The sequence below is a fragment of the Pseudorca crassidens genome, chromosome 5 (assembly GCF_039906515.1).
Source record: "Pseudorca crassidens isolate mPseCra1 chromosome 5, mPseCra1.hap1, whole genome shotgun sequence".
NCBI lineage: Eukaryota > Metazoa > Chordata > Mammalia > Artiodactyla > Delphinidae > Pseudorca > Pseudorca crassidens.
The window spans coordinates 146,292,944-146,307,533 of NC_090300.1; the positions used below are offsets into that span (position 1 = coordinate 146,292,944).

At 55.3% G+C, this 14,590-nt stretch overlaps 1 protein-coding gene across 4 annotated transcripts in view; it reads left to right on the top strand.

Moving 5' to 3' along the window:
- Positions 1–14,590, top strand: part of PDE9A (phosphodiesterase 9A) — a 96,605-nt gene that overhangs the window by 26,195 nt on the left and 55,820 nt on the right. For all 4 annotated transcript variants that reach the window (XR_010943869.1, XR_010943870.1, XM_067739574.1 and 1 more), the window contains exons 2-3: positions 9,234–9,304; positions 10,595–10,672. Coding sequence is in view for 2 of the 4 variants with exons in the window: in XM_067739574.1 (XP_067595675.1) it covers positions 9,234–9,304; positions 10,595–10,672 (149 nt within the window). In the remaining 2 variants the exon portion in view is untranslated. The remainder of the gene's footprint in view (positions 1–9,233; positions 9,305–10,594; positions 10,673–14,590) is intronic.

Sequence of the window (14,590 nt, forward strand, 5' to 3'; positions counted from 1 at the left end):
TCTACTCCTAGCCAAATGCTATTGAAATTCTGATTTTTGTCCCCTGGTTAACTTGTCATTTAATTTTCTCATCCGCTTGGCTTAAAGCCAAAGAGTATTCGTTCCAAATAAAAATGGTAAAGACCTTTTTTTCCTCTCCTAAGACTCTTATGCAGATGCAGCGCAGCCCGCCGTTAGGAAGAGAGATTCACAGCCAGTTCTGTTATCAGTTATTAACCTCAGCTTCTAGATCTGGGTAACTTTTCTCGGTTATAAAAGCCCTGCGTATTCATCGTAGAATATTTGAAAAATACAGAGCAGCATAAAGAAGAAAAGAAAAGAACCCATTATTCCACCAGCCAGTGCGAACATTTCGGGACCTCTCCTGCTGGTGTTTTCAGAGAGACCGAGGGAGAGAGAATCTCTTTCTTTTACATATTTTTTAATTTTGATCATTGTCACTCAGCATTACATTGGAGGTATTCAAAAACATGATTTTAACGCTATATAATGTTCCATCGTTGAGACTTACTAAGATGTAATCATTTCATTGCTTTGAGATATTCACCTTAATTCCATTTCTCTGCAATAACTAACACACAAGGAACAACCCCACTAGCTCTTTGCTTGCAGAGGGGCCATGCAGGGCAGTGGTTTGGTCCTAAGCCTGGGAGGCGACTAGAACACTGCCTGGCACTTAATAAATGCTCTCTTTATTAAGTTTGCTGTTATTTTCTTTTTTTTTCATTTATTTATTTATTTATTTATTTTTGGCTGTGTTGGGTCTTCGTTTCTGTGCGAGGGCTTTCTCTAGTTGCGGCAAGCGGGGGCCGCTCTTCATCGCGGTGCGTGGGCCTCTCACTGTCGCGGCCTCTCTTGTTGCGGAGCACAGGCTCCAGACGCGCAGGCTCAGTAGTTGTGGCTCACTGGGCCAGTTGCTCCGCAGCAATGTGAGATCTTCCCAGACCAGGGCTCGAACCCGTGTCCCCTGCATTGGCAGGCAGATTCTCAACCACTGCGCCACCAGGGAAGCCCTGCTGTTATTTTCTTAAGAGCGCTTCCTGGAAATGGGATTCCAGGTCAAAGGGCACACATATGGCCACACTGTTTCCCAGCAGGGCTGTCTGAACACACATTCCTGGAAGGACATCCCTCTCCCCACTCCCAGCCAGAGTTGGTGCCTTCACTTTATTCAGATAAGCTCTTGGGGACAATGGGAGATTAGCGTGCAGTTGTGAGCAATACTGCAGAATGATCTGTGTACCCTTCACCCCGTTGCCCCCAGTGTAACGTCTTGCAAAATCACGGTACAGGGTCACTGCCAGGATGTAACCGTGAGACAGTCCCCCGCCTTATGCAGACTTTCCCTGTTTTGTTGTGCTCATCTGAGTGTGTGTGTTGAGTTCTGTACGATTCAATCACATATGTAGGGTCTCTTATCCACCACCATAGTCACAGTAGAGGACAGTCCCAGCCCTTTTGTGACCACGCCTACCTCCATCCTCCACCCGGAGCCCCACCCTCCTACCCCCACCTCCATCCCTAACACTGTTCTCCATCTCTATAATCTTGTCGTTTCAGGAATGTCATGTAAGTGGAATCACACAGCATGTAACACTGTTCTCCATCTCTATAATTTTGTCATTTCAGGAATGTCATATAAGTGGAATCATACAGCATGTAACCTCTTGGGGTTGGCTTTTATTCATGCAGCATAAATCCCTTGGAACCCATCTCAGTTGTGTAGATCAGTAATTCATGCACAGTGTGGACGGACCAGAGTTTGGTTAACATTCACCTGTTAAAGGGCATCTGGGTTGCTTCCAGATTTGGGCTCTCCATCACTTTTTCGTTCTTGCCAATGTGGTGGTTTGCCTTCCATTTCTTGGAGGCCAATGTGGCTATTTTTAGAAGTCAGTACCCTAGTTTGGTTGGGTGGAGATTTCTGATGCCATGTAACGCGTAGAATTCATCGTCATCAAGTAAATACAAGTATGATGAAGTGTCAGTGCTGGGGTTTAAGATGCTGGGGGGCTGAGAGCAATAGCCGACGTGGATGGAGCGAGGAGGGACCAGAGTGAACGTCGCTGGGAGAGGCGTCGAGTTCTCACTAACAGAGGAAGGAACCGGAGCCGGGTGCCGCGTGGAGGAACAGAGCTCGCCACGTGCCCTCAGGAAGGACAACTTGCTGGGAAAGGAGAAGTGTCTTTCTTCCCTGCCTGCTTCAGGACCTCGGCATCCTGGTGTCTACGCACCCCAGCTCTCATCTTCAGCTGTAGCCGTTTACAATCACTTCGGGGAAAAACTGCAGAAGAATTACAATGAGGAAAATTTTACTCGAGATTCATGACTCCAAGTTCAAAGACGCTCCGTGAAAATTGTTGCTAACGCAGTCGAATAAAAAATTTCCCATGCGGTGCGAGCGTAACAGCAAGACGAACGTAATTGCATGTTTTGCAGCAGCCAACCCCAAAAGCACAACTACCTGACATGGATGTAGCTTTGAATGATTTTGGAAGGGAACTAATACCATCCTGGTTTACGAGCTTCGTGAGCTGTCTCCCTGGTGAAAAAGATTGTAGCCGGCCCGGCAGAGAAAATTCCCGGGGACACACTGCAGTCTCAGGAGGCCTCTGACCGTCCCCCTCCCTGCCTGGTCCCTGGTCCCCTTCCAACATCCACAAACTGAACTTTTCTTTTGTGATAGTGGTGGGTTTTGTCTTTCTCAACCCAAACCTGAATTGCCGTTTGGTTATCTTATTCGTCCAGGACTGGAAGCATTTCGCAATATGGAGCCACAGATGTCTGAGTGAGGAACCCACAGCTTCCAGTGGTCACTGACTCCATGCCAGTCCAAACCAAAATTTGACAAACCCAGCAAGAAATGTTCTCAGCAGCTGCAAGGAACTGCCTCGGATAGAAATAGGAAACCAAACTCAGGTTCCCCTCTCCGAGTGCAGGCACAAAGCGTGCTCATCCCAGCCCCCAGGGTGCTTAGAGGTGCGGGGTCCGGGGACGGGGGCGCGGTGCTGTCTCTCTGCTTTCTGGTTATCTCTGCTCTGTTATCACTGCCCCTCCTGGGCGGGCTCCCCGTTACTCAGCAGAGGAAATTGTGTGCTCAGCGGCCACTGCCGACCACGTTTGCGCTGAATGACCAACGTAAATGGGGCAGGGACGTGACAAGTCGCTTTCACCTGTGGAGCCCAAATGAAAGGATGCTCTACTCGAAATCTCTCATGCCTGAGCACCGCCCCCAGTGTGGCCTTCCCCCACCTCCACCCTCTTCCAGCAGCCAGGCTTATCCTGTGCCTGGACCGCGGAGGCCCGGCACCGGCAGCCAGCCCCCCACGACTCCTCCCCCATCCACCACCTTAAAGCGGGGAGGCAGGAAGGCAGAGGACAGCAGGTGATGGACATCAACACCAGCGTGTTTTGAAATTTCTTTTAAGAAGCTTCACCTGCATGAATTCATACGTGGTTTTTAAGTCGTGTGCGTCAGGGGTCATAATCCTCAAATGCATGCTGCAAAACTCAGAGCTAATATCTGGCAAAGATGGAATGCAGCATCTTTGCGCCACCTGGGCACCCACCTGGGCCAGCAGCCCCAGGCGCTGGGCCCACGGATAGAGCGGGACTCGGCCTCCAGGTCTGAAAACACACCAGCATGGCAGCCACGACCATCGTGGGGCAGACATGGAAGCAGGTGCTGGTCAGCCGCGTGCCACAGTTGTGGACACGTGGACGGGGGCCGGGAGTGGAGCCAGGAGCAAGGGGGACGGAGCCTGAGCTGGTGAAACCGTGTGTGTCACGGTCCGGGCAGCCTCCCCGTGGTGGAGTCCGCTGCTGAACTGATGGACTGGTCACCAGAGGTATCTTGCTGAACCAGCCCCTCCAAACTGGAGAATGGGACACATCGGGCTTAATTCTGCACCTTTTAGGTTCACGAAAACACGGCAGGTGAGTCAGAGCACAGCCTGAAGGGAGAGGCAGACTGGAAGGAACCCTGGAAGCTTCCAGGGCCGAAGGTGGGGCAGCCGGATGCAGGGCCCTCACAGGAGGTGGAAGACCCTCCCGGGAAAGGTCCCGCAGAGGCGGGGCTGCCCCCATCCGTGGATGAACATCTCAGGGCTTCTGCGGGTCTCGTTGAAGCCTGGGGCCCCAGTCCCGCCCCCGTCGTTGCTGGATTGCCTGTGTCCTGTCTCCCGTCCAGGGTACAGCCCATCGGGATTGGTTTCCAATCCAGAACATCTCAGCCGCTCCCCGCACACTGTCCTCATGCTGAAACACGAAGCTGCGTTTCCCAGTGGAAGGTCCTGGAATCTCTCCTGAGGAACGTGGAAACCCCTTCATGCTGGGTTGGTTTGCAGAAGACCAGAGAGTGCCCTCCAGGAGCCCCGGCTGGGCGATGATCAAATCTCCATCCTCCTGGCCTCATAACGGGAAACTCGCTGATCGATTATCTGAGCTGCCTGGCGGCCCGGACACCATCCATCCTCCTGCTTTTCGACATGCAAACAGCAGCGTGTGGCTGGAACACGGGAACTCAGGGGCTGCTTCCTGCATTCTCCCCTCCATGAGCCTCTGAATGGGGGGGTCCAGGGGGGAGAGGAAAACACAATAGAATCTCGTCCCGGGAAGAGGCCTCTGGACTCAGAATGGACAAGTCACCCCCAGGCCTTTAGAAAGTCTGTCCTGTCTCTTTAACCCCTGGACGCGAGCTGGCCGTGCTCTGACCATCTGCTCCACGGTTACCAGCCCTGGGTTCTAAGTATGTTGATGGAGGTGCCTTTGATAACAAGAAACAGAACCGTGCGTATATTGGCAACTCAAGCCACTGGGCTCTCCTGCCCTCTGCCCCTCCCCTCTGCCCACTGTGATCCGGCCTCCCTCCCGCCTTCTCCGGGGGCTGCACCTCCTTAGTGATCTCGTGGGTGGCCTGGTGTGGTCAGCAGGTCAGACTCCCCGTGACCCTGTGACTCACCCCAATTGCCACCAGCTCCGGATCGCTTAGTGAAGTTCTCACGAGGAAAGGAGATTGTGTGCTGGCCCGACAGTTGTAGGTCAGGCTGCGGGCAGGGGCAGGGTCCCCAGGTGCCAGGGCTGCCCAGCCAGGGCTCTAGGGAGGCGCCCTGTGCTTTGAGGGCTGTGGCTGGGCCACGGCAGTCCCCTGGGTCTCGCTCCCAAGTCCCCACCTGTAAGGACGGGCCTGCAGGATGTCTTCAGAAAGGTCCCCACCCAGCAACCCGCCTGGGAGAGCACAGCCCTGACCAGAGCCCTGGGCCCATTTCCTGGGCTGCCCAACTGGGCTGGGCCAAGGCCAGTCCCAACCATGCACTGACCAGAAAGCCCGGTCAACCCGTGTGTGCCCCGGGACGCTCACCTCTCTTCCTCGTCTGCACTGACTGTCGGTCGCTCCCCACAAAGCCCCAGCACCGTCCTGCTGAGAGCTCGCGGCCTGGAGCTCCCACCCCGGGCTCCATCCCCACCTACCGAGAAACAGTGGAAACGGAGGAGCTGGGTTACATGTCCTTTCTTCTCGCTCTGGAAATCCTGCAGTCGTACATTTGAGGTCCTACTGAAATAAAACTGGGTGCCAGACAAAGGAGGGCCACAAGTCACTTTGGGTGCGTTTGGCAACTTGAAGAGCCCTGGAGACTTCCATCCACACTCAGGATTTTAGAGCCACTGGGGACCTGGAGTTTCACAGGCAGCAGAGCTGGTACGCAGCTGAATTTTGTGTCAGAGCGGCAGCGTCCTGAGGGCTCAGCGTCCTGAGGGTTCCCTCACGTGTTGCCCATCTCAGCCCTGAGAGGCAGGTGCAGCTGGCGTGATGGACCTCATTCGCAGAAAGGCAAACTGAGGCTCCAGGGTGGTGGCGGTCTTGCCCACGACGGCGGAGGGGTGGGCAGGGCACTGGGAGGGAACCGATGGATAGAAGAATAACCGACGGGAGCGCAGGCCCCCCTGCTCTTGCCAGGACACCATCGCTGGGTGGGCGGGGGGTGAATACAGATACTACACGCCGTGCAGAGCCTGCGAGTCAGAGCTGTTTGGGTCACGTGTGTGCTGGACAGAGGGAGGCCTGGGCTGTGATCCTGACCCCCTGGCCCCTCGCTGGCTGGGCCCCAGGGAGCTTCGTCCAGCTCTGTGCTGCTTCCTCTGGGGACCACTCAGAACACAGCTTGGCGGGCGGCTGGTTTCCACGAGTATTTGTTACCCGGCTCTGCAGGCAGCAGGAAGGTTCCAGGTGCCGAAGTTCCCTCTGACGTTCACAGGTCCCAGCTGACTATGAGGGAGGCCCAGTACCCAGCAGAAGAGAGGCCTCTGGGCTCCCCTTTTTTTCTCTCGTCCTGTTTTAACATCGCGGTGCTGCCGACCAAGCCACGTGAAAGGGTGTGGGGTGACCTGCATGCTTAACTGATGAGCCGCAGCCCGGGGCAACGTAAGACCCTTATTTCTCTGTTCATCACGCTGCCTCCACTTTTCACGTTTAAATTTCATTTCACCGGCGCTTTCTCCCCCCGCTGTTTATTTCTGGGTAGAGGCTAAAGGATTTGCAGAACGATTCAGCGTGGGAACAGAAAGCCTCGTACCCTCCTGACCAGGCTGCCTGGTGACAGGGGCGGGGGAGGGCTTCTTCCCAGGCCGACCAAGCCTTTGTGCTACAGGGGCTGGTTTCCCACACCAGGAACAACCCATCTAGGCCGGGAGCTCCTCCTGACACCCGGCCAAGAACTAGGCTGTCCAAGCACTTCCGACGTCAGGGTTCACGTGATGTTCACCCCAGCCTCTCACCTGCGTTGGCCCCACTCAAGGCTCGTTAACTAACTACCTAAATAAGGCAAAAGCCTGACTCGCACAGATGTGAAAGGACCACACGTCAAACTAACTTGTTAGCTGAACAAGGGAAACAGCAAAGTGTTACAACCAGTTCGGAAGTGCAGTCAAAGAACGCTGCATTTCTCTACGGTAGAGGAGTGTTGAAATGAATTTACAGATGGACACAGCATGGTTCCACACTGTAATGGAAGACACCCGATGCAATCTCTTCTGCTTACTTCTGATTTCCTTCCATCCCCCCGGCCCCCCTGCCACCCGTCAAAAATAATCTCCAAGACTCTTCCGGACCCAGAAGAAGGCTGGCCTCCCTCACGAGGTTGGGCGGGGTAGGTTACAAAGGGGCAGCGAGAGTGTCAAGGAGCCCTGTGGGCCCTTCTGGGTTTGTTGTGCTGCTTCATAACTGGACTTTTTAAAGCTTTTATTATTTGCTATCCCGAGCCCAGGAAGCTATCACGAAAGACTCGCTCCTCCAGATTGCATCTGCAGTGCTTATGAAGTTGGGCAAACTCCCCTCTTGTCGAGGCCCCCAGGATATTCCAAGCTCCTGGTCTTTCTTCCCACCTCCCTCCCTGGGGAGGGCCTTGTTGGCGCTAACTTGCCGGGGTCACGCTCAGCTCATGACCAGCATCCGGCCTGCCAGCCCCCTCGCCCTGTGCCAGGATCTCCGGGCAAATCGAATGTTCACAGACGGAGCCGTCTTGTCCTCTGCCTCGGCCCACCCTCGCCTTTGACTGGGGTCTGGAATAAACCCACGCAGTCAGCCCGCACCAGGTGGACGCGACCTTCACAAAGGCTTGAGTGGGAAAGTCAGAAATGGCCCCATGTCAGTGGGCAAACGGCCGGGACCCCGCACCTCACCCGTCTTGGGCACAGCTGCAAAGGCCGAGGCGTGAGCTAAGGCCTGTGCTGGGGGCGCTGGGACGCGCTGTCGTGAAAACGCGGGGGGCCGAAGGCACAAGACTCCTCTGGCGGTGGGGTCGGGGGGCCGTGCGGAGAAGCTGGCCCCGAGTCCCGAGGGCTGGGAGGAGGGAGAGCGGAGGACGGTCTCTGGGAAGGGGGGACCCAGAGCAGAGGGCGAGGGAGGGGCACCCATGGGCGGGAGCTTGGCGAGGGCACAGCCTCGAGGGACGCACCCCAGAACCTCAGGTGCCCAGCGAGGAGGTGGACCTTCTCCGGTGGGCGTGCGGGGCAGCAGAGGCGTCTGCACGGAAAAGTGGTACAACCAGGTTTGAGTTCTAGAAACCAAGGGTGGGTGCTGGGCTGAGACCCAGCAGGGCCAGTGCAGGGGCTGCTGCAGGGGTCCAGGCGGGACCAGCTCTGAGCCAGGCCGGTGGCCGCCGGGTGGACAGTGCCGAACAAAGGCCCTGTCACCAAGGGTGCGAATACCACCTCGGGGGGCAAGCGGGCAGCCCGGACAGTGGTGCTGGCAGAGTCTCAGCGTAGGCAGGCCAGTGGCACAGAGGAGGCCGTGGTAGTCAGGGACCAGCTACGTTTGCGGGGAAAAACATCTGCTTACTCTGTTTTACCGTTTCCAGTAAAAAAAGATGCAAACTGATCTGGCTAAAAAAATAGCGCTCTGCGCACTGAAAAATAACTGCTCTCCTCAGCTTGGCTCGCCCCACGCCCGCGGGCTCCTGGTGAGCAGGAGGGGCCTTAAGCCATTAGCCAGGGAGAATGTTGACAGAAAACCTCTGTTACGGGAGCCTTGGCGTGGACTGTCCCGTGCGCGCTGTCCAGCCTTGGAGAGCAGCCCCCCTCTCTGTACGTGAAGCCCCCTCTCCCAGGGAGGGGTTCCAGAGCCCAGATTCACAATCGGGGCCCCTCGGACAAAAGATGCTGATGTGACTGGTGTGTTTCTCTCCTGTCCAGCAGGGACTGGACACCCAGGCCATGTGGAAACTTGCCTCCGGTGAAATTTGTTCACTATGCAGACCGACGGTTCCAATCGGACCCTTTCTCAGGGTGATTCCCTCTTGGATTTGGTCCTGCACCTCAGCCCCCAAATCCTAAAAGGCAATCTTTTGTTTTTAAGCTAATGATCTTAAATTTCTTTTGCATAATGGCCCCGGAGGCCGTTGGAGACCCCCTGCGATGTGATATCATTAAGCTGAGGTTGTTGATGGTGCGGGCACGAGGCAGCATGTCACCGCAGGTGTCCTTACGTGGGTGATAGCGTTGTTTTTCACAACTCTTTTCAGCGAACAGAAGAGTGAAGTTTTTCTCAACCTGTATAAATCGACTCAGTGAAGAGACGTGCATGGAACGTTCCAGTGCCCACAGTTATTTTGTTTTTTCTTTGGAAAATTAACCTGCAGGTCGGGACCAGAGAGAAAGCTCTGGAATCTGACGTCACCACGGAAACCAGCTGCCCTGCTCCCGCCTGACCCTCACGGCCTTCTGCTTCTGTTTTGCAGGTGGTCTTCAGCAAGTATTGCAACTCCAGCGACATTATGGACCTGTTCTGCATCGCCACCGGCCTGCCTCGGTGAGTGACCCGGAATTGCCCCCGCCAGAGGGACGCCTTTAAATTCACCTGGAGGGACAGGTACCTGGGAGGGCGAGAGGCCGAGTCTAGGGGACAAGAGGTGTGGTAGGGCCCATGGGCTCACCTTGCACCTTGCACTTGGGACCTTTCGAATCAGTGGATGAGTCCCTGGAGGTTTCTTCAACCACCGCTGTGCTACGCAGAAGGAACCTTTGGAGGAATTAGGCAGAAACTACTGTCTTAAGAGTTTCTTTTTTTCTTTCATTTATTCCTTTGCATTGGGAGAAAGGGTAAAGGACGGTGGTAGTGTTTAGACTTTGGTTCCCCAGCCCCAAATGACCCAGCAAGGGGGAGAGAGGGGCTCATCACAGATCAAGGTTTAGGAAAAGACTGATGTCAGAAACAAGTTGAAAAGACCAGAAATCTACCTTATAGAACCATAAGGGCTCCAGAAGAATTCTTTTCCCCAAATCAACAGTTTGTTCCAGCCAGTGGGTTTTCTGTCCTAACTTCCCAACTATAGAGAGTGATGAGGGGCAGCTTGGCCTGCAGTTAACTAAAGCTGTGACCCAGGTCAAGGAGGGTGAGAGAGGAGGACAGCAGGAGCCGTTCAGAGTCAGGTGAGAAAAAGGAGAGTCAAGGATGAGACTACACACCCGAAGTCACAGCAAGTAGCGGTTTGTAGCAGCAAGAAATAGCCCACAGTTTGGGGCATCTTTTATTAAGCAATGTGCTAAGAAATAAATAAATGTTGCTCTTTAGAACAACCTGGGTTTTAGGTGTCACCCCCATTGCACAGATTATGATACACGGCTGAAGACCAGAGAGTTAAGTCACGTGGTTAAGGCAACACCTCGCGTGAAAGACCCCACGGATGAGAAGTTGGAGGAAGATTCCATTTATCCACTTAAAACTGTTTGGTAGGAGAGCTTTTTGCCCATTTAGATAGACCCCACAGGAAATGAAGTAGAAAGGCAAACCCTGAATTCATCACTGGTTGATACAAATGTTCATTTCTACTTTGACACCATTTAATCTCCCAACTCAACAAATTACACTTTCTCCAATTCCCGTTTAAATTGCTTACACATCCACTGAGTATTTAGCAGTACGCGCCAGCCCGTAACTTTGTTTACAAGCTGAGGGCCAGCGTCCTGAGGCCGACTCCTCATGGCCCCTTGGGCAGGACGGGCCTGCTACCCGGGCTCCTACCTCACGGGAGGCCCAGATTCAAGTGTGCACCCGGGGGACAACAGCGGGGTGAAGACACTGGCTTCTCCTGTCTTGCAGGAACACGACCATCTCCCTCCTGACCACAGATGACGCCATGGTCTCCATCGACCCCACCATGCCTGCCAATTCGGAACGGTAAGCGGCTAGTGGGCTACGTCAGCTCCTTCTCGTGGTGTGTCTGACAGCTCTCTGCATGCACGGCAGGGTCTCCATGGTTCTTGTATAAATTTACTGCTGCAGGAAAATCTGAATTTAAACCAAAGATGGGAGGGTCTGGGAAGGAGGCCGCTGGTTCCTTTGCAGAACTTGTCACTTTCCAAGAAGGTAGCAGGTCTAAGCGTGACCTTTCTGAGGCCACAAGAGCCCTCTGAGGGGGCATTTACAGATGGGGAAACTGAGGCACTGAGTGGCAGTAGCAGAGCTGCCCCCAGTCCATCCGGGCAGGAGATTCCCTGACCAGACTCCCTGGGCAGCGCTGGGCGTCGACCCCCTGGGGCAAGTCCCGGCGTTGTCAAGCACTGTCCACCGGCTACTCTGCCCAAGACGGCGGAGGTTGGGGGGTGGGAAACCTGGGGGCCAGAGGAGTGAAACCAGGAGAGACCTAGAGAGGAAAAGGCTTGGGCAGTAAACACACCTGTGAACATCTGTAAAACAGCCCGGCTGCATGTGGCCGGAGGGAGGGACTCCAAGCAGAGCCTCTCCCGTCCACGCCCGCCCCTCTGCCCAGCGGCTGGCGAGGTCCCCGGTAGTCCACACTTTGTATTTGCAGTAAGGCCAGGCAGAATCCAGCCCATGTGCCCTGCCGGAAGCAGGAGCGTGGTTGGGAGTGGGGTGCCCCTCGGGACCCCTGTTACGCCTGCCCTCACTGCATCCCCCTGCGAGGGACACGTGTCAATCCGGCCATCAGGGTGTGCCCCCCCGACTGAACCAGGCCAGTTGCTCCAGCCGCAGGAGAGAGCATGCCCAGGCAGACCCTCAAAGTTCCCGGCCACTGGAGGGCCCTGGCCCCCTGATGGCAGCGTGGGAATATTTGGGCTCCCATGATGGGGTCCCTGGGACCTCCGCTGTAGGTGCCCCAAAGGTTCCCCCGACCAAAGGTGTGTGCACACCTGAGCGCCCAGGGATGGGCACCAGCCCTTCTTCCTCTGTCCCCCGAAGCCACCTGTCAGCCATCCACGCCAGCCTGGGTGCAGGATGCCTGGCCCCAGGCAAGGGCTCAAGACCTCGCAAAGGCTGCCAGGCTTTGGTGCAGAAAGCCCGGCAAGTAACAAACCCTTGGCGCGTGCAAAGTCCTAGAACATTTGAACAGGCTCCGATGTCCTCCGAGCTCCGTGGTGAGCGGCCAGCACTGTCCTTCCCCGAGCATCTGGGCGCTTCCGCCCGGTCTCCCCTCCCCCTCCGCTGCATCCATCAGTCTCCTGAATTTTTAATTTTGTCATCAGGAGCTTCTGCCCCCACGCATTCTGGCTCTGATTACACTCTGATTATCAGCTCCGGGCTCCCCGGAAGGAGCGATGCTAATTGAATCCCCAGAGGCTCCGGGCAGACTGTCCTAAATTGTGGCATAAGGTCCAGCCTGACCCAGATCTGTATTCATGAGGAAAGTCACGAGTGACCTGTCACCCCTGACGTCCACAAGATACAATGGTGTCATCAGGGGGAAGTGCCCTGTCCGTGCAAGCCGGTGTCTGATGGGGCAAAACTGCCTTTTTCCCGAATTAATTGAAAGCAGTTTGTAGTTTGTCGACTTGTTCTGTCACCTCATCATATGTCCTTAGGCTCTTTATTCTGTGCCAGCCCTTCTCGACGGGGGGCAGTTTTGTTCCCCAGGAGACCCTTGGCGAAGTCTGGAGCATTTTGGCTGCCACGCCAGGGGATGGGGTCTGTGGCATCCAGCGGGCGGAGACCAGGGCTGCGGCTCTACGTCCCGCAGTGCCCAGGACTGGTTCCACCCCAGACTCACCTGCCCAAATGTCAGTGTTGGCGAGGCTGAGAACCGGTGTATGCGGTCCCCACTGCTTTCTCGTCGCAGAGCTGCCCGGTGTCCCCCAGGCCACCAGCCTCACGCACACCCCGGGGGGCTGGCTGAAGCAGAGCCCCCTCCCTCCCTCTCCTCACCCCCTCGGGGCCCCAGAACTGGCATTTCTGCAGGTTCCCAGGTGGTGATGCTGTTGGCTGGGACCTCCTTAATCACTGTTCCCAGCACTGGGCATCCCCTCCCCTGTCTCTGTCTGCTCCCTGCATGTGAGATCATGGACTTCTCCTTTTTACCAGCTGCCTCCATCATCTTCCCCCCGTCTGTGTCTGCTTCCCACTCTCTGCCCCTGAAAGGCGGCGTTCCCCAAGATTCCCTTCCCATCTGCTCACCTCCCCCTCCCGGGTCATGCGTGAGCCCCAGTGAGGCCTCCAATCTGTTCTGTTTGCTTCTAATTCTCCAGTCCCACGGTTCCAGCTGCCGTCGGGGGTCCCGCACCCTCTAAACATGCGTGGTATAACCTAGTCCAACCAAACCAGTGACCGTCAGCCCTGCCTGCAGGTTCAAACCACCAGGGATCATCAAAAAGGCTCTGGTGACCAGAGCCCCACTAGAACCCAGGAAATGTGGATTTTTGAGGGATTTTTTTTAAAGCTCACCGGGTGATTCCAATGTGCAGCGAGGGTGAGAACCACTGGTGTAAAGTGGGCAAAAGCTAAGAAACTACTCTTGACCCCCAGGTGGGTGCTCAGCCTGCCAGGGACCAGAAGGTCACCTCTACCAGACGCAGGGTGTCCCCTTCTCGGAAAGTGCTGGATACATTTTGTTTCCTCCCAGAAGACGGTCAAGTCAGGTCGTGTCCCTCCAGCTTCCTCCACCACTGAAGACCCTGCAGCCCTTCGGTCCAGCCTTGTCAACACCTGTACCCTGCCCCCAGCCTCGGACTCAGGAACCGCCTCCCGGGAGAGGCTCTCCTGCAGGCGCCAGCTCGTCCACCTTGCCTGCTTGCTGCCCAGTTCACACTCGCAGGGGCCGCTTTTCACAGCCTCTTCTCCGAATTACAAGGGCTCTTGACTGTGATCACCTGGTTACTGATCAGTAGTCGGGGTCCCAGTTTTCCCATCTCTTATACTAAACTTTTCGGCTCATTTCAAACCACGTCTCATGACCTTCTGAGTCTTCCTTCAAAATGCTTCTTCCCTTAATGATCAGAGAATGTTCAGACCAGCATTTTAAATAACGTGGTACCTATTTACCTAAGTCAGAGAGGCTCTAATCTAGCGATGGGCTGAGTAGCTTCCTCTCTCTTTTGGAGCTGATAAGAAAGGTGATGGATTGCTAATCCCCATTCCTAAAGACTAACAAACACAAGTAGACACATCCCAGGTTTGTTCATGTCACGCTCGGCGGGACCGAGCGTCTGGTCCCCGTGCACTCCTTTCTGGACAAGGGGACATTGTGGATCCCATGGGGCCCCGCTGACCAGCGTGTTGCTTCTTGACCACCCTTCCGTCTGCCTCTGCTGCTTCAAGATCCTTGTTGAAGGAGAGAAACAGACCCTTAAGTAGTATGAGGAAAAATGGGGCATGTGGAGAGAGGGGAGGGCCAGGACGGCTCCTGTGTTTCCGGTTTTAGCCAAGTTGTGATGCATGAAGCTGTCCGCCAGATGAAATGGCTGAGCACTTACAAGGATGGTGTGTGTGCCCATCCCCTCAGCTGGGGAGAAATGCTTCCTGGAGTCCGGCGCAGCTCCCAGTAAACGTGTTTGAAAAGAGGCATTTTGGAAAAAGACAAATACAAGTTCAAGGCGAATGGAAAGTGGTTTATCTCAGTTCTGTTGCTGAGGAAGAAATGATGAAGCTGCGAGTCAATTTAGGCCGAGGCAGGAGTTCATTCAGTCGTGGAAGCAGCATAACTGCTTCTGAGGACATTCCTGCTGTCGAGTCAAGAGGATTAAGGAACCAGGGGCCAAGAGTGATCTTGGGGATCCAGCTGTGGTCAGCGCCTCTGACACGGGGAGCAGGGGGCGTTTCGGGACACGCGGCTCTGTCTCTCCCCATCCACGCCTCCGGCACCTC